The following is a 25,145-nucleotide window of genomic DNA, read 5'->3' as shown; positions in this document are numbered from 1 at the left end:
AGAGCCTTCTAGGGACATGGCGAGGAGAAGGGTCTGATGCTATCTCCTCGTGTTAGTTCTTCCTGCTGGGGTCCTGCACCCTGCCCCTGCCCACCCCACCTCCTTCATCTGTGGACTGGTTTGGTTGTGGAGCTGATTGCAGAAGCACTGGCTTCAGAGCAGTGAAAGGTTCATTCTGGGAGGGCTGGCATTTTCTACCTCGCCCTCCCTGGAACTGTCCAGGCTGTGGCAGTCTGTGTGCCTGGCACTTCAGGCCCTGGGGACACAGCCTGGGCTGGGCCTGGCACAGCCTTGCATCCTTCTCTGCAGGCAGCCCAAGTTCTAAAGGACACAAGCACAGGGTGAGGTCAAGTCCCCAGTCACTTGGCCATGCATCAAGATCAATAGAGGCAAGATGGAAACTAGGCCCGCCGCCTGAGAAGCCTGGGGGACTGCTGTGGGCTGTCTTCCTGGAATCGAGTGACCAGCAAACATCCCTATTCCCCTTAGCACTTGGCTTTGCCTCGCAGAGCCCCCACGGCACTGGCAGTCTGCAGTGGTCCTGCTTCTGGCCTCAGGAGTTCGGAACAATGACAGGAGTTTCTTGTTTAAGTGAGGTTGGGGGCAGCAGGTAGGAATGAGGCCTAGGCTTGGAGCAGTTGAGGGGTCCCAGCCTGACCATCCCACCCAAAATGCCCTCACCCTCCCTCGTGGGAGGTGAACCATCCCGAGCAGGCACATGGGTGCCAGTCTGCATTCCTCTCCCAGGGCTTCTTTATTGTTCCCTTCCTCCACCCATCATTACTTGGCCCTGACCTGGGGAGCAGGACTGGGCTCTGCGACAGGACACCCAGCTTGGAAATGGCTTGGGACACAGATACACACACACGTACAAACACACACACTGCAGAGTTTAGTTTGGGTTGTCATTTTCTCCCGTACTCTGCCATCAGCTTCCAGTCCTTCTAACAGCCCTCACCTTCTCTGTCCACAGGAAGGCTGGCCTCAACCCAGAGGGCTGGGTCTCTGGGCCAGGAAAAGGCAGTTTTCCAGTTTGTATCATGGCCCTGGGTTCCCCACTCAGCCCCTGTGTCTTCCTTAGGCCACTGGTTTTAAGGTCTCTCTTCTGTGCCTCTGAAAGAGAGACCTCTGCTATAAAGGGTCCCCTACCCTCCCTCCCTGCCCATTCTCTTCAGAATCCCAAAACTGCAGCTCTTATTGTTGCTGTAGAAACAGATGCTTGGCAAATATGAAGTTGGATGGAAGTGCTGGTTTTGGCTGTAGGGACTGCTTTCAGCTCATTTTGGGGAGGAAAAAAAGGAGGATGACAGCACAGGCAGAAGGGCCCACCAATCGGGAGTCGCATATGATTGTGTGTGTGTTGTTAATACATTGGTACATATTGGGTACAGCATGGACTCGAGCCAGACTCCTGGGTTCGAATCTGGCTCTGCTGCTTACTAGCTGGGTGGCCTTGGACAAATTATTTAATTTCTTTGTACCTCACTTTCCTCATCTGTAAAATAAGAATAATAATAGTACTTTCCTTGTAAGGTTGTTTAGAGGGTTAAATGAATCAATACATTTAAATCACTTAGAATAGCATTGTCATCATCACCATTCATCTGTCTCTGATGTGTTGGGAAGCACTTGGTGCCTGGGAGCTTGATGGGCCATCTGCCCACAGGCCTGCTGATGACTCAGCTCTGCTCATGGCGGGTGGGGTGGCCGGTGGGGGGGCTTTACTCTTGTCCCCAGGATGGTGCTTTTGCCCAAAGAGCCTTCCAGGTGAAGATAGGGAAATAAGGCCCAGATTGGTCGCCAAACTTCCTCAGGGTGACACAGTAACCTCAGAGTGGGATTGCTTTGCCCAGGGCTTCCAATCTAGTGTGTAGTTTGATGCCAGTTTTTAAAATTGTGCAACTTTTCGTGTGACTTCCTCCAGTCAAATTCTTGGCTGATGCCAACAGCTTTGAAATACCAGGCTTCTTTCTACCTATTTGTTTTCCAGTTGAACAAGCTCTACTTTTTTGTGGTTTCTCTACAACTTATTTCGTTTCTTCACACCTGTCTTGCCTCTGACAGCCTATCTGGATTAGGGCCCAGCAGGAATTGAGGGCGGAACTGAGGCACAGAACAGAGAGGCAGCCCTGACCTGCCAGTACCCGGGTCTGTTCTCTCTCCTCCACACCTACGAGCTTGCCCAGATGCTCCCACTTGGATTTTCTAACTACTGTAGCAAAACCTTTCAAATTCATTGCCTGCGATGGAATGTGATAGCAGTCAGATCCATGCCCTCTCCCGTTGTTCCCCATGGATCCAGGGCCAGGGAGCTTGTTTGAGCCTCTCTGGCATGGTGAGCATGCCCTGGAATCCCTTCTCCACCATGTCCTCCTCCCCGTCGTCCTCATTTGGTTCATCCAGCTGGCGAAGTAAGGAGGTGTCCAGTTGTGGTCCTCACTGCCCCATGGCAGAACCCTGGGCACGCTGCTCAGGATGAGGCTTCATTGGCCTTATTTGCCCTTGAAAGCCAGGCCTCTGCTGGGACTTCTCTCTCTGGGAGCACTAACATCAGATGAGCCCAGCAGCGGGTGATGTGGGGAAGCCCTCAGGCCACTACATTCCAGATGTCTTACCCATGCATGATCCAGACACTGCAGAAACAAGGAACGATTGTGTGGCACTGAGGGGCTTTCTCCCGGTCCTGGGATGCCTTGGGGTGGGGGCTGGCTTCCATTCAGCCTTGCCTTTTCAGCCCCTCTGCATCTGGTTTCTGCTCCCAGGCTGGGTGTTAAATTGTGGCTATGGTCCCTTCCCCTATTTCTTCTGAGGCCTAAGGGTGAAGGCAAGGCCCATGGGGACAGGATTCCAAGCAAACCCCAGGGTAGGAGTGGGAGAGAACAGCAGGTGGTCAGGGGCAATACTTGAAGGAGTCTTTGGCAAGGATGACCAAGACAAGCTAAAAGGGAAATCCTCTAGACCCGACCTGTCCAATATGACATTCTGCAAAGACGGAAATGTTCTATATTCTGTGTTTTCCAACTTGGTAGCCATCAGCCACAGGTGGCTTTTGAGCACTTGAAATGTAGCTAGTATACCTGAGGAACTGAATTGTCAATTTCATTTTAGTTTAGTTTAATCAGAAGTATTCCCATTATTTTGATTTGCCTTCAATTTAAATAGGCACACATAGCTGGTGGCTGCCATATTGAACAGTGCAGCTCTAAACAGCTCTCAGAAGAAATGGTGAGGTGCTCTTAGAGGCTCATCTCCTCTTGCAGTCGCCCTGGTTGGGCTGAGGATGGTGGCGTTTTTCCTTCCTCCTAGGAAGGAAGGCTTGTCCTCTCTGGCAATTTCTATACTTCATCAACTCTGGAATCCTGATGCCCCGCGGCCAACAGGTCCCTGGCCATGTGCCACCACAGCTGGGGCAGTGCTTCCCCACCTCGCCAAGCGTGTTTTCTGCCCAGCTTTGTAACACACAGGTGCTCACATGCCCCGTGGATTTGGCCAGGGCTGTTAATGCGGAGGTGGTGGATTGGTTGGAGAAGAAGCTTTTGCTTCTTCCTTCCTGCTTCTATGGAGATTGGGTTTTGGTTTATTTTTACTTAAAAGGCTTCTAGAAACAGGCCCAAATAGGGCCTCCAGAGGTGCACACACAGATCCTCAAACCTTTATTGAATGTCCAGTGTTTAGAGGAACCTGGGGCTTATCTAAAGGAACCTCTCTGACTTTGAGAATAAGCCTCACAGGCCTCCAACTCTCACACCCCAGAAGACCGTACTGATATTTTACTTAAATCAGTGTGGCTGACCCTTAAACTGGGTTTCATTTTTTTCTTCTGTGGACATAGAGAAGAGTTGTCCTTTGTGTGAAAAAGAGAACAATACTTCATTATGCTTATTCTCTCATGTCTGCCAGAGCGGGTGGGGATGGGAATATCGTGTGTGGTGCATGTAGTAGACTCAGAAGTGACCCAAGTCTTGGTGGGATTTGGGGCAGGGCTGTGGAGGATTTGGGGGACCATCCTCAAGGCTGGCCCTTGGCTTTGGGCCTGGTGGGAGCTTGGGAAGCAGAGGCAGTCTGGAAATCCCCAGGGGCCATGAGGAAATCCCCAGCAGCCAGAGTCCTCAGGGAGCAGAAGCCTACTGCAGCCGCCAGTCAGGTGGTCCCTGCAGGCTGCCAGGACCTGACTCTGAGGGGACAAGCCCAGACGTCCCTGCTTGGGCTCTGTGCTCATGAGACAGTGTGGTGTCACCAGGCTCTGAGCAAACCTCTGAGTGTTTCAGGGCAGGGCCTAGGGGAGTGCTGAGCCCTAAGCCTCAGTGACCACCTCTGGGGCAGTGATCTAGGGCTGGCCACCCCACACCCACTGACCCTCCTGAATTGCTTGTCCCAGACCTCTCCCCAGTACACAGGCTCAAGGCCACCCTGGAGTCTTCTGTTTATTCATGTAGCCATCCATCCATTTGATTCCATCAGTAAGCATTTATTGAGTGCCTATTATATGAAGGGGCTGTTTTGGGCTTTGGGGATGGAGCGGTGATGAAAGCAAAGTTGGCGCTGAGCTTATCCTTGCCTCTTCTTGGCGTATCCCTCCAGAGTAAGGCAGAGGCCATCTTGCCGCAGCAGCCCCCTCAGCCTTGAGCTCCCGGGGGACGCCTCTTGGGGGCGGGGCCAGGAGGCCGGCCCGGAGGAGGTGAAATCCCGCGGCCGCGAAGCCGGCGGGCTGGTAAGAAGGAGGCGGCCGCCCTCTGCCGGGCTCTAGCGGCGCTGCAGGGCGGGTGCATCCCGGGGCTCTGAGCGCATGTGCCGCGCCTGGCCCCGCCCTCGGCCCCGCCCCCGCGCCGTGCGGAACGGGGAAGCCGGCAGCAGCGTGGGCCTGGGGCGGAGTCCTCTGCGTTCGCCCGGGACCCACCCCTAGGGCGGGAGCCTCTGAGCCCAGCCGCGGGTGTGCACCTTTGGTCCCGGCAGGTTTCTTCTCAGCCCTCCTTTCCCTCCCTGCGGCCGTCCCTAGGCTTCTTCGAGAGGGTCTGTCCACTTCCACTTTGGGTACGCGGGTCATCGATGCCCAGTAAAATTTCAAAAAGAATTCCGTGCCTTAAAGGATGCCAGTCACCGTCTACTAACACTGTTACCTCATAACAGAGAAGACATTTGTTACACACCGAAAAATAAGGAATAAAGGATAATCTTTCCCAAGGGAGGGAATGCAGTGGTGCTGAGGAACCTTTGCAGTAGCCATTCTAGAGAATGCGTCTGTAACCGTGGTATAGGGAGCCCTTCTACCCCAGGAAGCATAGGTGCTCCAGGCCCTCCCCAGGCCCAAGAGCTGAGTACTCAAAACAAGACTCCCGCAACTTCCCTACCTAAAGAGTTCTGTTAGTGACATTTTATACATCGCAAATTAGTAATTAGACAAGCACTGTACAATTACTATCCGTATATGGAGACAGTGTTTATAGCCCCTTTTTTATTTTTTATTTTTGGAGGAAGATTAGCCCTGAGCTAACATCTGCCACCAATCCTCCTCTTTTTGCTGAGGAAGACTGGCCCTGAGCTAACATCCGTGCCCATCTTCCTCTCCTTTATATGTGGGACGCCTACCACAACATGGCTTGCCAAGCAGTGCCATGTGGGCACCCAGGGTCCAAACCGGCGAACCCCAGGCCGCTGAAGCCTAACGTGGGCATTTAACTGCTGCCCACTGGGCCGGCCCCTGTAGCCCCTTTTTTAAAAAAAAGTTTTGATTTAAAGGGGAACTAGAGAGACAAATGAGGTCAGAGGAGTATTCTTTTGTTAAGATGTTAATTAGAACCTCAGTCTCAATGCTTTCCAAAATTTCTCCCTCTAAACTAGCCTCAAGAAGCTCACAATCTAGTGGGGAGGAGACCAAAAAAGAAGCAGGCATTGTGCTTCTCACAGTATTCACCTTGGTCGCTGCTAGTTGAAGAAGTGAATGACTTCCTTTCCTCCTTAGAACCACTGTCTAGCCTGCCCCCAGCTCTGCTTAGCTGCTCTGCCTGGCCAGTTGCCAGAAACAGAGCCAGGGACCTTTCACCTGCCCCATGCCACTAGCGTCAGAGAGCAGAGTAGTTACTTGTTACTCTTTCTGGATATCCCTTTGTTCCCCATTCTGTTCCACCCCGTTTATCGCAGGTCAGTTAGTTAAGTCCAATGGATATTTGTTGAACACCTACTGTGTGCCTAGTGCTGGAGAGTTGGGTGGGATCCAAGAGAAGTAGGAAATGTCCTGGTTCTCCGGGGAGAGAAGGCTTCAACATACAACACAAATAGTTTACCACCAAAACGTTAGTTTATGCTGTGTAGTTGTGGCATATAGCACATTAAACTTCAATAAATTCAATTATATGGTTGTGTAAGAAACTATATTCCTGTCATCTAAAATTGTAAACGTTGTATTTTGTGTATTTTTATTATGTTGTCCATGACCGTATACATTATGCTTTCATGCAGGTATATTATATAGATTAGTATATACAAAATCATGTGTACTATAGTTTATGAGCAATTTAAGGAAATTTTAAGAGTAAATTTGACCATATTCTGTTTTTGCCTTACATGCTGTGTAATATGTGAGTCCTCCATATCTAACAGCACCACACTGAGTATAATCAAGAACCACCAGGTGTGTGTGGTGATATTCAGGTATAGACAGTGAGTACTGTGGTTTTTAATAATAATTTAATCACTACCTACAATGTACCACGCCTGGTACATTGGTACAGATACAGTGTACCTACTATCTTTTTAAATTCTCACGACAGCCCCATAAGGTAGGTGTACTATTGTAAGGCGAAAAAGTAAAAACCCTAAGAAGTTGAGTTTCCCTTAACTCAGAGAGCAAGAAAGAGGTTGAGCTGGCATGCAGACCCAGCTGTGTCTGACTGCGAGGCCATGCTCTTTGCACTAGGTTATCATGCGGGCCTTGGGTTTGGGGGAAGGTTTCATAATGGAAGTGGGACTTGAGATGGACCTTGAGAGATGGGGAGCAAAGTCCAGCGGCTGGTGGAGAGGCCTTCATACGTAAAGGCTCTGGTGGTGGTGAGGGCAGGGCACCCTGGGAAGATCTGCCTGAGAGTGAGAGCCTGCTGGGCTGGGGAGGGGGAGAGGGAGACAGAAAAGTGAAGGGGAAGTGTGAGGAGGGGCCAGGTTATGGCTGTCCTTGGAGGCAGGCCGAGGGGCCTCGAGGTGGTCTGGCTGGCTGTGGGAGTGACCATGGCCCCCAGCACCACAGGTCAGGCTGATTGAAGACACGGACCTGGCCCTGAGACAGCACCGACCTTTGAGCAGCATAGGGACTGGTTGTGGTTGTGTGTGAAGCTGAGTGGGATGCCAGGGCCTCAGGTGTCTCCTCTGAATGAAGAGGTCTGCCCTTCTCACTAAAGCAGGTGAAACTGCTTTGAGAGATCTCCGTCAGTAATGCCAGTCATCTCAGAGACGGAAGTGACAGGATCTAGTCATCCCAATAGGAAAGAGGAGCGGCTGGGCACGTGGTTACTAGTAATTCAGAACAAGACTGTGCAGCTACAGCGCCACCTCAGTCACCCAGAAGTCATCTTCCAGAGCACTGCTGAATGGCAGGTAGGCCTAGAAGGCCCTCAAGCAGCCAGAATAGAGGATGCTAGGTAAGCATGTGAAAACGCAGGCCCTTCACTCACAGGAGAGCCTGCAGTTTTGCTGATATCCCTCTGTTGTACTCTGGACTCTGTTCTATCAGGCTTGGTTATCTGGTTTACTAGCCTGTGGCAGAAACAGCATATTAGAAGGAAGTGAGACTGCTGGAGACAGGTACACTGACAGGAAGAGTGACAGCTGACGGCTCAACAGGGGTAGAGGAGAAAAGAACTAAAATGTAGATATACAGACACAGAGGGTGTCTGGCCTTCCTAACGTGGGCGTAGAGCAAGGCCGCAGGTTGACTGCAGTGCCTGGGATGGCTGGTGCCCTTTGAGAGTGGCTGGGGGCACTGGTGGGGCAGGCACTAGCCTGGGAAGTCAGGAGTCATCATGGTGGGGACAGTGTGCCCTTCAGTACAGGATGTAGTGAAACGATTGGGTTTGAGAGGGGAAGCTCAGCTTGAGATGAGTTTAGAGTGTTTTACTTAAGAAAGTTACAGTCTATAAAATGTTTCTTTTTGAAGAAGAAGATTAGCCCTGAGCTAACTACAGCCAATCTTCCTCTTTTTGCTGAGGAAGACTGGCCCTGAGCTAACATCCATGCCCATCTTCCTCTATTTTATACATGGGACGCCTACCACAGCATGGCTTTTGCCAAGCAGTGCCATGTCCGCACCTGGGATCCGAACTGGCAAACCCCCGGCTGCCAAGAAGCGGAACGTGCGAACTTAACTCCTGTGCCACCAGGCCGGCCCCAATAAAATGTTATTTTGATGTTTGTAAATGGTAATAGAATTTAGAAAATTACTGAAAATAGAAAATATTTTGTCCCTTAAAGGCAGTAGGCTTCAGTTACTTGGAAATTTTGCTTATAATGCCTCTTTTTCCCCCCAGCAATCACAGATGGATAATAATAGCTAAAACTTACTGAAAACTTACATACTGGACACTAAAAGTTCTTAGAGCTTTGCAAGTACTAATTCGTTTAACCCCTACAGTAACTGTCTGTGGCAGGCATGATTATTTTCCCCATTTTACAGAGGAAGACATCGAAGTGCAGGGTTAAGTTGCATAGTTCACTGCATGGAAGAACCGAGACCGACCCAGGCAGCTGGCTCTGGAGCTCTCACTAACTTAACCACGGCACACCACAAGTAATTCCTTTAAAGCAATGGTTCTCAGAGTCACACAGAGGGCCGGTTAAAACACAAATGCTGGGCCCCATATTCCAGAGTTTCTGATTCAGTAGGTCACAGTGGAGCCCTAGAAATTACATTTCCAACAAGTTCCTAGGTAATGCCGATGCTGCTGGTCTGGGGACCACACTTTGAGAACCAAAGCCCTTTCACTAACTGAGATTGCACCCATCTCTTACTAACCATATGAAAGAGTCAGTGCAGCATAATCCTCATTTTACAGATGAGGGACCTTTGAGTCACACAGCTAAGTCATTCATTCACTCATTCATTCATTCATCAGATGGGCACCCCTGCACTAGGCCTCATGCTGGTCTTCCAGTTGAGCTGCTCTCAGCCTTGGCAGCCTGTAAGGATCACCTGGGGGAGCTTTTAAAAATCCCAGTGCCCAGGCCTCCCTCCAAGACCAATTAAATCAGAAACTAGGGGGAAGGGGTGGGGTCTAAGCTTCAGTATTTTTAAAGTCCCACAGGAGATTTCAGTGTGCAGCCAAAGTTGGCACCATTCTGTCAAGAAAGCAATGGGGATAAGAAGGTCTGTGACACAGCACGCACTCCAGAAAGGCCAGACGATCTCTCCAGGAAGACTTCCTACTCCCTAGAAAGCAGAGGATGAACCCTGTGTCCTAATGGCCGGTGTGTGTGACCTTGTTTGTACAGTGAGTGGTAGGTAGGAGGCAGAGCTGGGCTTTGGTCCTCTCAGGCAGTGCCTGCCAACCCTTTCATAGAGAGAGCAATACGCTTTACTGGACGCACTGGGCTCACAGGACGGGCCGGGTGAGAGGCCTGGGGTCTCTAGCCACCCTGGTTGGGCACTGGTTAGGAGACAGCTCTGCTCCAGGGCTTCCTCGTACCTCCCCCACCCTCGCCCTTTTTTTTTCCCTGGAGAGGAAGAGGGAGGCAACGCCTGTTTCCTTTTTACCGCACAGCTGACAGCTTCTGAGACAGCTTCAAAAGACCTGTCTTTTGGCTCCTTCCTACCTGCTCCCAGCTCCCGTTTCAGCCTCTCGGGGGTGCCCCAGCCCTGGTCTGGGCATCCTGTGGGGCTAACTGAAGAGTCAGGCCAGAGGTTCTCTTTATGAACCGGCAGGCCTTGCTCATTGGCCAGACACCCACGATTTCCTCTGTGTGCAGAGTCAAGGCCCACTCACCACATCCCACCTACCCCGCCCTCTGTGCCTGCACCATCACTGGCTGTGTGGGGGCAGAGGCATGTATACGCAGAGAGTGCAATTGATTCCATACCTATCCCCAGTGTATTTGTTATGACGAGGCAGCAACAGTGGGCCTCAGACTGATTGTCTGGGTCTCTGCTCTTGCTGGACTTCACAGAATGACTGTGTGGCTGCTGTTTGGGCACAGTGTGGGCCCTGTGTGTCATATTGGATGTGACGTTACTTGGCCTCTGCCGCAGTAATTAGATGGCTGGGGTGAGCCTATGATTTGTGTGTTCTCAGGAACGCTGTGCTGTGATTCAGTGTTCGTGCGGGCTGGGGAGTGTGTGTGTACGTGAATGCGCATGTGCTTGTCTCGATCCTGGCCTGTGGGGCCGGGGGCTGCAGGTCTCAAATTCCTCTGCTATTTTTAGGGGCCGTATCAGCTCAGCTGTCCGGGTGCCCGGGTGTGTGTCAGTAGGAAAGTCCCACCCTCCCTGTCCCTTGCCCCTAACCCTCCAGCACTGCCTGCCCCCCACCCATGTCCTTGCTCTAAGAGCCTCCTCCTTCCCTTCCACGCAAGTGTATCACCCTCTCCCTCCCGGCATACCTGGTACCCGCAGTCCTCCAGGCCACTCACTCTCCGACTGGCTTCGGCCAGGGTTGGCAGCTCCGGACGGGAGGGGCCTGGGGAGAGGGAGGGGCACAGGGGCGGGGCTGCAGCCAGTGCTATTTTGAGCTGCTAACGGAGCAGCATCGGAGAGGAGACTCCTTGCTCTGGGCTGCTCCAGGCCAGGCCATGCGGGTGAGTGTCCCTCTGACCCCCACCCCGGAAATGTCCCGGGCTCCTCATGCTGCTTCCTCATTTAGGAAAGGAGGGGCCTTTTTCTTGTTTCCTCAGATGTGACTGAAGAAGGTAGGGAGGGCTGGAGAAGGACTGCCTTGGGGCTTGTCTCTGAGCCTCTTGGTGGGGAGGGAGTTACCAGCGCCGGCAGCCACACAGCCCCACGGAGGCGAGGGGCAGGGCCTCCTGGGCCTGACTCATGACTTTGAGGGCTTTGGAGGGGGCGACTGTCTTCTAAACCTCAGTGTCCTGGGACTGTGTCAGCCTCCCCACAGGCTGTGACATGCCTCCCCCACGAACCATTAGTGCTTGAGGCCTTCATTCCTTGGAACGTTATTTTCTTCCGGAGCCCAGAACCCCAGCACCTCCCAGGCCTTTGGAAGGATTGTCCCCTGCTTCATGTCGCCGGTATAGTCCTCCGCCCCCTTCCTCTTGGTAGACAAGAGAGGGGCTCAGGAGGGGTGGTCCTTGGAGTTGTCAGGGATTCCCCCTTTCACTCTCTCCAAGAGGGGACCCAGCACGGCCTCCTCCCTTTCTGTGGATCTGACACTCGGAAGGGGCACAGATGGCATCTCTGGGATGCCCTGACTGTCTGTAGGTCTCCCTTTTAGCAGAGATTACTCCAAGGAGTAAGTTCCTTAAAAAAGCAAGTGAGGAGAGACATAGCTGCCTCCCAGTCCATTCTGTTCCCCCCACGCCACCCCTCCCAGCCACCAAGGGTAAGGTTTTCGGTTGTGTCAGCAGTTGGCAGAGTGTGTGGGCTGGCCTGGGGCGGAGGTACATTAGGAGCCTGAGATGCGCCCATGAGCATTTGTATCTCTCTGTGCCCAAGGACTGCCCCACCCCCACCACAAAACCAGTGCCGAGGTGTGTGTGGTCAGGCCCAGGTTGGGGCCTGCAAGACTTCTGTGTCCCCCCTCACCCCCTGCCAAGAAGTGGGTACTTCCTGGTCTAGCTGACTTCCCACCCCGCCCCACCCCACCCTGGGCCCCGGGCCACCAGCACCAGGTCACAGAGTCAAGGCTCTGTACGATGATGGCCAGGCAGATGGCACAGTGGCCTGCAGGGAGCGTCCCTAGGGAAGCAAGGCCTCCAGCAGGTCCGGCCGTTGGAGGAGGAACCCAGGCCCTTCTGCAACTGCAGTGGCAGCAGGAAGCCGAATGGCTTACATAGTGCACCTGCTTCCTCCGGGCTAGCCAGTAGCGACTGCGGGTGCTTTGGCTGCTTTCTGTTCCGCCCTGGGTAGGGGACAGCTCTCTCTGGAGGCTGGACCAAAGGGGCCAGGGGGTCCCTGCCAAGCTCTTTTCCCCCTTTTCCTCGGGCTGACAGCAGGGCCTTTAGGCCGCTGCCTGCAGAGCTCCAGTTTCTCGAGCATCTCTGTGTAAAGCTTATTCGGGTTATGGGTGGAGGGGCAGGTTAGCCATGGGAACCTCTGCTTTCTACCCAAGCTGTTATTCTGGCCAGTGATGTCATGGAAAGACAACAGTGAAGGTGAACCAAAGGAGGTGGGGGCAGGGCTTGCTTCCATCCGTTAACATGAACCTTGGAGGTTCTTGCTGGAGGACAGACATGGATGTGAGTCCTAATTTGCTACTTGCTGCTATGAGGCCTTGGGCAGGTCATTTCTGAGCCTCCTTTTGCTTATTTGTATAGTAGGAATCATATTAGTATCTACTTCAGAGGGCTGTTGTGAGGATTACATGAGGTAATACCTGTAAACGGTTCCACACTGTGCCTGGCACTTAGTATCTGCTCCGTAAAGGTTAACTGTTATTACTATTATCACTGTTATTTCTTCCCTACACCTTCATCCTCCCCTATCATTACATTAGTTGGTGCTTGGTTGGGACTGACAGGGAGAGGGTCACCTGGGAGCTACCCTCCGTGCCTCAGAATAGGAAAGGAGAGAGAGGAGAATGCCATGCTTCTTTTTTCTTGGATTGAGAAGTCCAGAGTGTGCATGAGCGTTGGCAGAGGGGACAGGTGCCAAGTTCCCTTGGCCTCTGGTGGGAGCTTCTCTTCTTCTAGGCACTATCTCTCGGGGTACCTGCTGCCCTTGGGGGCTCACAGTGTGTGGACATCTGCTGTGGACACTTGTGCCTCGATGCATTTGTCCAGGCTAGGCATTCCATGCCTGAAGGGTGCCTGGTGGGCATTCCATGATTCTCCTGGTGGCATTTGTGCCCCCAATTCTTCCCCCACCCACCCCTGTGAGGGCACAGAGCATGGTACATTAAGGGTGGATGGTCCTTACTGATGTTGCAGAGGGTAAAACCCAGCCTGGCTCAGCCCCCGGGACTGAGCATAAATGGGTCCCTCAGCACATTGCTTGGATTTCTCGTCTTTGAGAACAAATGCTTTTACCTATTATCTTCTCTGCTTTTTCTTTTTTATTGACTAGCCATCTTTACACTAGAAATAAGCAGTAAGATACAAATATATAACAAAATAAATACCAAGTGTCTCTATTGTGTCTAATTCCCCATAATTTATAAGATTATTGTGATCACTGTTTACATACCATTAGCTTCTAGTATTTCTTGATGGATGTCATTTTAGGTGGAAGTTTCCCTATGGTTACATTGTCCAGCTATTTTTTAGTTTGAATGGCAGCATAGCTGCATTGTATGAAGAACCCCAATTTACCTAATCCCCCCTAACTCTAGGCATTTGGATTGTTTCCAATTTGGGGCCATTATATAGAGCATCTTAAAAGTCTTTTTATAGGTTTGTGGGTTTTTTCCTTTCTCTTCTTTTCTTTAAGTCAGCTCATTGCTTATACATTCCTGAAGATGAAATGGCCAGGCCAGAGGATGATGCATTTTATGGCTATTGTTATCCCACAAAGAGCTACTAAGCTGGGCCGGCCCTGTGGCCGAGTGCTTAAGTTTGCTTGCCCCTCTTCGGCAGCCCGAGGATTGCTGGTTTGGATCCTGGGTGTAGACCTACACACCGCTCGTCAGGCCATGCTGTGGCAGCGTCCCACATAGAGGAACTAGAGTGACTTACAACTATGTACTGGGGCTCTGAGGAAGAAAACAAAAGAGGAAGATTGGCAACAGATGTTAGCTCAGGGCCAATCTTAAAAAAAACAAAGCTACTAAGCAATTTCAGAATGTCCTGCCCTCCCCTTAGCTCCGTGGCATTGAGTTTACTATCTATTTATTGTTGCTAAATTTAGAGATTATGCCTCCCTTGTTTTTCTCACGCCCCTGGGAATTAGGATGGGCTAGTGTTAGTCTCCACAGTTTACGGCTGGGGGAAGAGACCAGATGGGAATAAGAGGTTTGCACAAAGAACCCCCGTCGCAGCCCCGTCAGGCAGCAAACACTTACCAAGTGCCCACAGTCTGTACAAGAGTCCTGCCTGTGAGGAAATCACAGTTGGTGAACGTTATAGACACACCAGCAGCTCACCAAGATCCATCTTGGTTGTGAATTTCGTGCTGCCACTTTCTGGCTGTGGGGACTTCAGCAGGGTACTCACCCTCTCCATTTCCTTATCTAGAAGGTGGGTGGTTGTGAGGATTAACTGAGGACACAGGATGAAGTGCCTACCACTCTGCCTGGCTCACTGTAAGTATTCAGTGAGCGTTGGTTTCTCTTCCCTCCAGAGAAGAGGCCAGAAGTGCCAGAGGGGTAGGAGGGGGTCAGAGCCTCAGAGAGTGGCAGGATAGTGATGGGGTCTCCCTTTGCAAGTCTAGAAATTTGATTTGGGCACGTCAACCACTAATAAACACTGCACTATCTGTAGTGCTTTGCCTTGACCCAGACCTCCTGAACCTCAACCCTGACACACAAGATTAACCAGAGTTGGTTACTAAGGATGATTCAGCCCCTCTGACCCTGCCTAACACAGCAGAAAAGGTGGGCCTCGGAGGGAGCAGCACAGCCTTGCAGCCAGAGCAACTTGGGTTCAAATCCCAACTCCACCACTTAGCAACTTTGTGACTTAATCTCTTTCTGAGTCTTTTTTCCTTATCAGTAAAATGGGAATAATAATAATTCTCATGTCATGAGGCTGCTGTAAGATTTATATTCAAAAATATATGTTAAATACTTTTATAGGGCCCATCTCATTGTGGGTGTTCCATATTCACTAATTAATGTTGTTGGACATGGCTGAACTCTCTAGAGAGGGGACAGGTCAGGGAAGAGAGGCCTTAGCTCCCAAGCACCCTGGCTCCACAGAGCCATTGGTTCCCAGCTCTGAGAGTGACTGTAGTGGAGACACTGCCACCATCTTTGGGGCTGAGTTCCTTACCTGTTTTGTATTGGATAAAGATAGGTTATTCCTGATCCTAAGAAAATTTTAGTTAAAATCCAATGATGAGGAAGAGAGGAGAAATACCCAGGCAGTTCTGCACCAAAGCCTCTGGGGAGAGCCCCACGTTTGTGTTCAGAGTGATGCTCATAAGGAACGACTGTTACAGAGGAGCAGGCAGGGATGGGAATGGCCTGGTGTCCTTACAGCCTGGGGCAGATGAGCTCCTCCCTGGACACAGGAAAAGTGGAGCAGGAGCTCAAAGAACAAATGAGTTAATTACACAAACAAACTTAAAATCTCTAGCATATGGACTGGATAATAAAATAGAAAGTCAACAGAGCAAATTAAAAATAACTCATTGAGGGGCTGGCCCCGTGGTCGAGTGGTTAAGTTCGCGCGCTCCGCTGCAGGCGGCCCAGTGTTTCGTTAGTTCGAATCCCGGGCGCGGACATGGCACTGCTCATCAGACCACGCTGAGGCAGCGTCCCACATGCCACAACTAGAAGGACCCACAACGAAGAATATACAACTATGTACCAGGGGGCATTGGGGAGAAAAAGGAAAAAAATAAAATCTTTAAAAAAAAAAAAAAAAAAACTCATTGAAAATAAAAAAATTCTCTAATTTTTCCTGTTAATTCATTGTACGTGGTAATAAAAATGAGCCAGTTCTTAAACTTTGCTGAATCAAACTGAGTTGTTGGATGAAGCCTCTCGCTGGGCTGAGGCAGATTCTCCCGTCGATTTTCAAGAGGACCAGCTCTAGTTTCCAACCCTTGCACAGGGCAGCTTTCTAGCTCTCCGGGCCTCTTGCCCCAGCAGGTAATGGTGTGTTGCAGGGAGAAGCAAAGTTGCCGGAGTCTTGGAACAGCTTCCTTAGTCCCCGCCAGGTCACAGGCCTGCAACTCTCGTTCGCTGAGTTAAGGGCTTGAGTGCCTCTCCCCCGTCAGACTCCTAGGGTGCCAGACCCAGAAAGGACTTTATCTATTATCTAGACTAGCCCATCCCCTATTTCTACAGAGATGCCCAGAGAGGTCGAGTGACTTATTCGAGGGCACACAGCTTCCAGGGGCAGGAAGTTCTACGTTCTGTAGCCCACCTTGCCTTCACTTTCCTCTATGATTTTATTCTTCCCTCTTTCTCTGACCTTTTGAGCTTTGTAATCCTTCTCCCTCCACTCCATTCCTCCTTTCCCCTGTTTTCCAGTGTTTATCCCAGCAGGTCCTGGCCTTTAGGAAGACTCCGAGTCCCTGAGAGACCCTGCCCCTCGTTTCTCCTCTGACCCAGGGTGCAGGTTACTTTCGGCACCATGGCCTTTTCATCAAGGTTCGCCTTCTGGGAGCAAAAGGAAAGTTGGATTTCAAAATCTTTATGCTTTTCCTATGTGCTTGGCATGGTGTGTACAGGCAGGAGGCTGGCTTGTGAGAGAGGAAGCTTTGGAAGCTGGAGATGGATTGGGGCATGTGTGTGTATTTGGGGGCTGGGAGAATGACGGGCGAACTCACCCTTGTGTCCGGATGGGCTCCTGCGCTGAGTCATGCTCCTCCAACCCCACCCCTAGCTCCACCTCTGGTAAGCTGAGCTGCCTTTTGTCCCACTGGTGCCCCTCCAAGTTAACCCCTCCACACTCTTCCCACCCTGCTGCTGCTCTGACTCAACCCTGGGAACGGGCACTACTATGGAGGGGCTGCTGGGAATGGCTTTGGCTCTGAGGCCTGGGCACTGGGTCTCCCTGAGTCTGGGGGCTGTGTGGGTAGGAGGAAAAGGAGCCAAGAGTGAGGAGCCAGGCCAGTTGTCTGCCTGAGTCCAGAGGGTGATTCAGGCCGCAGACCTGGGCATGCCTTTGTGCTATGCACGGTCCCCTGCTGGGCAGTGACCTATAGCAGACAGAGCCCTTTGGGCAGGGGAGGTGGCAGTGAGTCAGCCTCAGGCTAAATCCAGAGCTGAGCTCAGAGCTGGGCCTAGTGTCCCAGACATTTCAGGGGGCAGCCAGTGTTTCCCCCAATGCCTCACCACCTGGGTGAGACGCTTGGGGTCCCAAGCTCAAGCCACTGGAGGGAGGACAGATTTGGAGCTGGTGAAGGACGCGGAGTGAACTTGGAATCTGGGCCATCCCTGAGCCCGAGCTCACAGCACTGCGTGCAGTAATGAGTGTGTCTGTGTGGTTTGTGAACACTTGCCATCCTTCTAACCTGTGTGCCCTGGAGCTAATGCACGGTGTGATCCCTGGGGGCATGGGGGTGGGGTGAGGGGAGCGGGGAGTGATGGGCATTGGTGGGGGCAGCAGGCACAGACCTAGACTCTGCCACTCTTCATTCTCTCTCCACCAGCCTGGCCCTTCCCTTTCTCTTCTCCAATCCCAATTTCTAAAGTAACAGAGTCCACTTTGATGAATAATTGCCATTTTCCCTCTGTCCGCGGCAGTGTGAACTAACTTTGAAGCTTGAGCCCATTGAAAATAGCTCCATGGGCAAGATACAGCTTTGAAACTGCAGTGGCCATCATGCTGGTCAGGGCCCCAGGCACTGCTAATTAGAGCTCCAAATTAGCCATGGACCCTGGTTACAAATGGAGAGTCCCCCAGGTGGATAATTAAAATAATTCTGGACAAGGTTCTAAGGATCTTTTCCATTAGGAATCAAGGACTCCGTCCTGTGCTCCTACCCACGTTGTGTGGGGAGAGAAAGGCAGGCTGAGGATTGGGAGGGCTGGTGACAGACCTGTCTTTTTCCTATAGTCCTAAGTGGCTGGGGAAAGAAGAGAAATGGAATCCACTAGGACTGTCTGAGCTTTTGGAGCGAGAGATTCTAGTGAGGGGGAGAGGAGAAGACTCCCCGACTTGAGGCCTGGCCTCTCTGGGTCTGTTCTGAGCCAGTCTCTGAACCTAAAGAACCCTCAGAGCATCCACGTTGTCCTTTTTCCAGCTATGTTATGGTATCTGCCATTTGCCCCTGACTCTGCTTCTCCCCTCTGGCTCAGGCCAGCTAGCTCCTGGGCCGAGCACAAACGCCTGGCCAGAGCAGCCAGAGCTGGGGCTTCTTTCCTTCCTCTACACCCCTCCCCAAGCTTGGGGTTCCCTCCCTCAGCCGCATGGTTGGCAGTTTTGTGGGTCTGAGGTTGGGAAGATATCTGGCCTCCTGAATCCCTGCCTCTGCCCTACTTCCTGCCTCCAGTCAGAGCTCCGCAATCTCTGTGCTGAGGGAAATTGTCCGGAACCTAGAAGCCACCCGGAGCCAGCCTGATAGGGCCACCCATTTACCCTACACTCAGTTCTGCTGGCCCTATGGGTCCCCCACCCTGGGGTTGTTCCCGCTCCTCAGCCGCTGGGTCAGAGGGCTCTTGTTCAGACCACTTCCTGTCTGAGCTGGGAGTGACTCCTGTAGTTAAGCCCGAGTTGAATTAGCTGGATCTTTCTATCCACCCTGTAACCAAGGCCACGATGTCACTCTGGTGGGTAGACCTCTTTGACAGCCCAAGTGGGCGGCATAGCTGGTCACTGAGGGCATGGGCACTTGCCTTTCACCCCCCCGAGACTCTTCATTCTTGAAGCTGTCACTGGACAGTTCTGACCCCAGGAGAGTATATCTGTTGCCCAGGTCTGTCACCCCATGCTCCTGACACTCAGGAGCTCTGCCTCTGAGGGAGGGAGAGGCCGCTTGGATGTTTTCCTTCTGTGCTTTTAGTGCCAGGTCTCCCAGCCCTGACCTGCCAGTGACTTCTCTGTCTGCTCCCTCAGGTTAAAGAGGAGGACAGAACTCTGCCGAAGCCTGGCCCTCCTGGCAAGGAGGAAGGGGCTGTAAGTGCTTCTCCAAGATGCCTGTGTGGGGTGTGTCTGCCAGCCCTGGCCTAGTCTGGGAGGCAGTTCCGCGGAACGGGCAGGCCTGCAGGGTGCCCTTCGTGTTTGGGGTGGCTAGAGGGAACGCCAGTAAGGGGCAGGAGGCGCAGCCTGAGTGAGGCTTGCCTGGGGTGCATGAAGGAGATGGGAATGCCAAGGAGCTTTGGGGATCTCCCCCTAACTCCCCACCCCCTTTGGTTCCTACCTTTAGTTCTGGTTTCCTGAACACTTTGGGGCTGGCGAGCCTTAGGTAGGCGAACTCTTAGGTTGGGGAGCACCAAATGAGAGCTCAGCTGTTGGGACTCCTCCCTGCTCGGGGGCGCACAAGACAAGGCCAGGGAGGGATTTCGCCACAGCTGCTGCTGTCTCTTCCCAAGACCCTGTCAGCTGCTTGGTGCAGTGACCTGGAGGCAGGCTCCAGCTGCCCAGTGCCTCTGGACGCCCCCACCCCCCAGGCATTCTGCCTTGGGATAGAGACCTTGAATAAAGCTGGACTCTTTTAAGGCAAGAGAAGGGAGAGAGTTCCAGAATAGCCAGGTCTAGAGATGTGTTGTTAGGAGAAGGCTGCTCTTGGCACAGGGGACGGGAATGCCCAGGGCACTGGGGTGGCGCTGGATCACAAAACAGATCCATACTTCATTACCCGAGGTGCTACGTGTCCCGGCTCCCCCACTTCCTTGGATGGAGATTTGATTAGCCAGGCATTGTGGCTTCCACCTAACCTGTAAACAGTCCTGCAAGGCCAGCCTGTGATCTCAAAGGGATATGTTTGAGACATGTGAGGGAGGGGCCTTGGAGCATGGCAGATTACACGTAACATGCTTAGAAGACTGCCTGACACATAACAAGCACCGTATAGGGGTTAGCAGTTACTAGCATCATCATCACTGTTGTTGTCATCATCATCTTCAGTTAAAGGGGATGAGAGGAAAGCCAGAAGAGGGAGGGAAGAGATATAGGCGCCAGCAGCTAGGGCCACCAGCCAGTTCCGCAGTACCCTGGCACACAACTGAGCACTCTTGGCCCAAGAGTTTGAGGAAGAGCATCTTCAAGCCCTCCCCTCCCCTCCCCTGCAGCAGGGCCACCCTGCCACTGAGGCCTGGGCTCAGGCCACTTGGCTCAGCTCTGCTCAGGACATGGGGCAGCCTCTCTGCATGGCAGCCAAAGGTCTGCCCACTCTGTGAGCGTCTTCCTGCATCCAAGCAGAGATGGCAGCCAGCCCCTCACAGAGCCCAGTGTCCAGGTGCACCCTAGAAGCTAGGTCATTGTTTTGGGGAATGAAGCCCAAGCACAGCTTAGTGGGAGGGCATTGCCTGACCAGCAAGGAGCTCCCAAGTTGACCTTGCTCCCTCTAGGCAGTATGGCTGGCTTTGCAGGAAACTCTGCCCTACCATTAGCAGGCCTGGCCTTCCCAGTGGTGGTCCCTTGGGACCACAGACAGTTCCTGCGAGTGCTGGGGGAAGGGTGGGTGCACCAGGGGGAATGTGCCAGTGTACACCAGGCGGCTCATGGGTGCCCAGAGGCTGAGAGGCCGGCTGAGCCAGGGCCCCAGCTCTAGGGCAGAGTGGAACTGTGGTCACTTGTGTGCTTAACCCTTTGTGGGCTGCAGCTGCCTCCTCTTCCTCCTGTGACTCCACACGTACACTCTGGGAACCAGAAGGTTTGCAGGAGGAAACTGCAGAGAGACTGGCAGAAAACAGTCTGAGGTGGCAGCTTCCTGGGCTAGCACTGGGTTTCTGCAGCCCTTGAGAATGTGGGTGCAGGGGAGACAGCAGCCACAGACAAGAGGAGCAGGGAGGAGGAGGCTTGGCGTGTCTTGGGGCCAGGAATTGCTCCCTGACTATTGTTTTCATCAGGATAGGCAGACCCTGGGTCTGACTGCCCAGGAAACTGGGGGATAGAAGGACCAGGGACCACAAAGGCAGGAAGCCCCAAAGTGAACTAGGATCGATGGTGGGAAGTGGTAGTTTGACCTATCCATGCTCCATCTCTGCTGGGTTTGGGCTGTGAGGGAGTGGGTGCTGGATTGGGCCTTGGTTGCTGCCCTGACTGAAAGCCAGTAACTCTGGGCCTCCAGGCACTCATTACTGGCATCTCCCAGCTCCGTGCTAAGCACAGGGGTGGACGACAGGTGACAGCAGTACCTGCTTGTGCTTTGTGGGAGAGAGAAGCCAAACTCTTAGATGCAGTTGTCCTATCTGGAAGATGGAAAGCCTCTGGGAACTATGTGTTGTTTGGTGGATCAATGGAAAGTCTGTTCCAGGGCTAGGAGAGAGGTCACACCTCTTCCTCTGCATGGGGTGGGTAGGTTCACAGGCATTGTTGCTAATGTCTACCTGTATCTGTGTGACTGTAGCTAGAGGGCAGCTCAAAGGACGGCAGTGGCAAATCTAGGAGTCCTCAGCCTCCCACCAGCCCTGTACCCTCAGAGACTTCCCAGAGAACCAAGAGCCCTGTGCCGACGCCCGCTATGAACGGCCTGGGGGCTGTGTCAGCAGAAGGCCCGGGTGAGGAGGCCCAGGGCTTGTCCCGGAAGAGGGTGGCGAATGCAGTGAGGAAGGTGGTGAGCAAGGTGCTGCCTGGTGAGGAGCCTGGGAGCCCCAGGGAGCCTCTGAGCAGAGGGATCAAATCCCCTGAGCACCCAGCTCGAGGCAAGAAGGGTGAAAAGGCAACCCCTCTCAAGCCACCACCCCCGCCGGCTCCCCCTGCTCCCCCTAAGCCTGAAGCGAAGAAGGAGGCAGCCAAAGATGAGCTCTCCATGGGCCTGCGGAGCCTGATGTCTCGGGGCAGGGGCAAGGATCACAAGCCCCGTGGCAAGCAGTCTCCTGGGAAGGGGGAGAAGCCCTCCAGCCAGGAGCCAGGCTCCTTGGGGAAACCAGGCTCCCCAGAGAAGCCAGGCTCCCCAGCCAAGCCTGAAACCCCAGAGAAGCAGTGTTCCCCAGCCCCACCGGAAAAGCTGGCAGACCCAGGCTCCACTGGCCCGAAGTTGAACCTCACTGGATTGCAGCAGCCCAAGTCACCAGCCCCTGACGTGCAACAGGAGGTACCCAAGTGTGTCACTAACCTCCCACACCCCTTATCACCCTTGCAGCCAGCTTCCCCAAGGCTCCTCAACAAGCCCCGCATGACTGAGAAGCAGGGCCCGGGACACGTGCCGATGGCAGGGCTGCATGGCTTTCCTGAAGCGAATGCCAGAGCCCGTGGTGGCCTGGGCTCTGGGTTGGGACCTGCTCACCAGCATGCTGCTGTTCTTTGACACCCTTACGTGGGAGCTGGGGCCTGGTCTCCAGCTACATGGTGTCACCTTGAGGCGCCAGATCCCGAGTCGAGGATCAGAGTCTTAGCAGATCAGTGCTAGGGGAGAAAGACAGAATTTCTAAAGTCAGTGGCCTGTGTTCACATCTCCAGCCACTCACCCACTGTGGTTTCAGCAGGGTCCCATCTCTGAGCCTTCATCTGTCAAGCGGGCATAATGCAGGTCTACAGTCCCTTCTCTGAGGCCTTGGGGCCAGAAGGATTTTGAAAATTAGTAATTTTTGTATTTTAGAATATCAGAGAGAGTACATAATGAGCAGCAACCTGTAACCAAACACATTAATATTTGCCGAGCAAAATCTCTGAATGTTCAGGTTGCAGGGGAATAGAAAATAAACAGTTAGGTTTTGCCACCAAAATACTTAGGAAGAATCTTTTGTTTTGGGGAGCTTTTTGGATTTTGGAATTCCAAATAAGGGATAGTAGCTGCTTTGAAGGGTTGCTGTGCAGACTAGGAGCGATTCAGGTAACGAACGCTCCAAGCCCAGTCCCTGGTGAGGTGGGTGCTCCATCCATGGCAGCGTCGTTAGTGATGCTAATAGCAATAGTTATTAATATCATCATTGCCATCACTGCCTTCTTTGGGCCTGGCCAGCAGTCCCTTCTGGCAGCAGGACTCTCCCCGAGGAGCCCTGTGCCTGAGTGGCAAATGGGCACAGGGGGCCCCCATTGGATCTGGGGCCCCATCTGTTTACAAAGTGCCCTTTGGGTGGGACAGGAGGCTGAGAGGCACAGGAGAGGGCCAAGGATGATCAGCCCAGCCCCTTCTCTTGGAATGTGATGCCTGCTTGGCTGGTCCTTGGGTTGGGGACAGTTCTGTTCAAGCTCTCCCATTTTGCGGACCTTTCTGAGGCCTCATGGCGTGCGTATGGGGGGCGCGTCAAGTTTCACTACTGTTTCTCTGTGCTCTTGCATGCTCCTGGCCGGAAGGGGAGGGTCAGGGCACATCCTAAAGGCCTAGCCTGTCCCCCAGGTCCTAGAGGCCCCCCTGACTGTGACCTCCTGGGGTTCCTAAGATCCCAGAACCCACCCTGCTCCCCATTCCCTTCTTCCCAGGCTTTGCATAACTTAGAGAGGATCAGGCCGCAGCTTTCCCCACCCCTCTTGGCCCACTCTGAATCAGGGAAGTTACCTCCTGGCGCACAGGAGTTGGCAGGGGCATTTTGGCCAGACAGGCAGGGCATGAGGCAAACCGTCAGTCCCTGAAAAGAACCTCTAAGGAGCCAGAGTGTCATGTGCTTTTTCCTGGGCCAGCTGCCCTCCCTCTGGCTCCCTGTCCCTCCATCTCTCACTGGGGTGGGGGTGAGAGCTGAGATGTGCCCTAATCTGGGGTTCAGCCACCTATCACCTGGGCCTAGGGCAGGAACCAGAGGAGGTGTGGGAGGACAGGGCCATCCTGGCGCTGAAATGGTTAGGACGGTGGAAGAAAGAACCCTAGAACTTCCAGGCACCTGTTCTTTTTTGTTCATCTGATGGTTTAAAAACTCAAATGGCTGCCTTGCTTGCCTCCCTGACCTTTACTACTGACCCACTGGGTCCCAGTGGCTTCCTGGGCCTGAAGCTTGGCATGCTGTGCTCCCACTGATCCCAGGCCGGGACTAATGGTGGTTTAACCCTTAGGCAGGAGCTGCCCCCGAGGCCCGGCTGACCCCCGCAGAGGAGGCCCACCAGCGGCTTGAGAGGATCTTCACAGCTTCTGTAATGCCACCTCTCATGTGCAGTTCCCCACTGCTGGCACACCTCTTCCTTGAGGCTGGCGGCCAGACTGTGTGTGTCTGTGTGTGGGAGCCCCTGGCTATGGAAGGCCTGGGGGCCAGAGGAGCTTCCCACTTGAAGAAATGAGAGAAGGGCACTGCGGAGGGTCTGAGCACAGTGAGGCTGTTCCTCCAGGGATCCCAGAGCCCTGTGCCTGTGGGAGGGGCCCCTCCTGGCTAGGGATCCAGCCCCCTTCTCTGGCCCCGTTCTCTTCCCCGGAGGATGTGTCTTGGTGCCGGGGTCTGATGGGTGGCGAGGCAGGGAGCTGACACTCCCCTTTTTTGAGAGCCCCACTCTCCACACCCAGGTGGGGCCTGTTAACTGCTTGCCCATTTCTAACAGGCAAAGTCCAAGGCCTGGCTGACTCCCTTCCTCTCCAGAAAGGCCTTTAAGTAACAAGACAGAGACAGAGAGGTCAATGCTGACCACAGGGTCTGCCCATGGTCCCTTGGTTCTTGGCCATTGGCAGGTGGACCTGGATGGGGTGATGTCTTCACTTGCCATGGGGTGGTGTGCCTGCCTGGGGGTGGTGGGAGTGGTGCAGGGGTGCAGGAAGGGTTTGAAGAAGGGGTCCTAGACTTGGGGCTACTGGTGGTCTTGTTCTGTGAGAGGTGCAGGAATGACAGCTCTGAAGGGCAGCCCTTGGCACAGGGAACGGCATCCTTGGGTGTATGTTGGAGACCAGGGGCAGCCCTGTGCTGGGATCTGGTGGCTACAGGAGAGCTAGGCTGGGAAGTACCCTGAAGATAAGGCCAGAGGCTCCCAGTGGGCCCAGGTTCTGGGTGTGGTAAGGTGGCCTGGCACACAGAAGAGGAGCCTAATTCAGAGGGGACTTGATGGGCAGCCCAGGAGAGACTGTGGCCAGAGGCAGAGTGGCACACTCCTGCCCAGGCCACAGGAAATGACTTACCAGAGCATCCTCTCTGAGAAATCTCACCGTAACAAGTCTTCACCAAGCTGGGCTTCTCCTTCCTGGTCTGGCCTCTCCTGGACTGGACACACTTCACCTGCCCAGGCCAGCTCCCCGGTCCTGTTGCTAAGCTCCTCCCACCTCCACCCTGTACCTTGGGCAGCAGGAGGATGCCATCCATTGGCCAGGGTGCTTGCTGAAGGGGACATGCCAATGGTCTGCTTGTCTTCACCCCTCTTCTCTCTCTCTTCTT

General features: G+C 53.3%; 1 protein-coding gene and 1 long non-coding RNA gene across 41 annotated transcripts in view; one reads left to right on the top strand and one right to left on the bottom strand.

Annotated features, from left to right (window-relative positions):
- Nucleotides 1-25,145, top strand: part of MYO18A (myosin XVIIIA) — a 95,679-nt gene that overhangs the window by 21,904 nt on the left and 48,630 nt on the right. For 5 of the 39 annotated variants that reach the window (XM_070227758.1, XM_070227757.1, XM_070227756.1 and 2 more), the window contains exons 1-5: nt 10,607-10,773; nt 16,284-16,426; nt 18,815-18,873; nt 21,269-21,955; nt 23,848-23,925. The exons of 26 other annotated variants lie outside the window; for them this stretch is intronic. In XM_070227758.1, the coding sequence (XP_070083859.1) occupies nt 16,387-16,426; nt 18,815-18,873; nt 21,269-21,955; nt 23,848-23,925 (864 nt within the window). In that variant the 5' untranslated portion in view covers nt 10,607-10,773; nt 16,284-16,386. Of the gene's footprint in view, nt 1-10,606; nt 10,774-16,283; nt 16,427-16,728; nt 17,229-18,813; nt 18,874-21,268; nt 21,956-23,847; nt 23,926-25,145 lie in introns of those variants that run through there. 8 more of the 39 variants (XM_070227762.1, XM_070227760.1, XM_070227767.1 and 5 more) reach the window with 6 other exon arrangements.
- Nucleotides 4,448-10,688, bottom strand: LOC111775707 (uncharacterized). Of its 2 annotated transcripts, none has more exons than XR_002811641.2 (2): nt 10,579-10,688; nt 4,448-5,110 (listed from the first exon to the last, which is right to left on the bottom strand). It is a non-coding gene; the product is annotated as an uncharacterized lncRNA (long non-coding RNA). The 2 variants fall into 2 exon arrangements; XR_011423390.1 differs by having other exon boundaries at nt 4,448-5,117; nt 10,579-10,675.

Source organism: Equus caballus, chromosome 11, assembly GCF_041296265.1.
Source record: "Equus caballus isolate H_3958 breed thoroughbred chromosome 11, TB-T2T, whole genome shotgun sequence".
Lineage (NCBI taxonomy): Eukaryota > Metazoa > Chordata > Mammalia > Perissodactyla > Equidae > Equus > Equus caballus.
The sequence above is the reverse complement of the archived record's forward strand: the minus strand, read 5'-3'. Positions and strand labels throughout refer to the sequence as shown.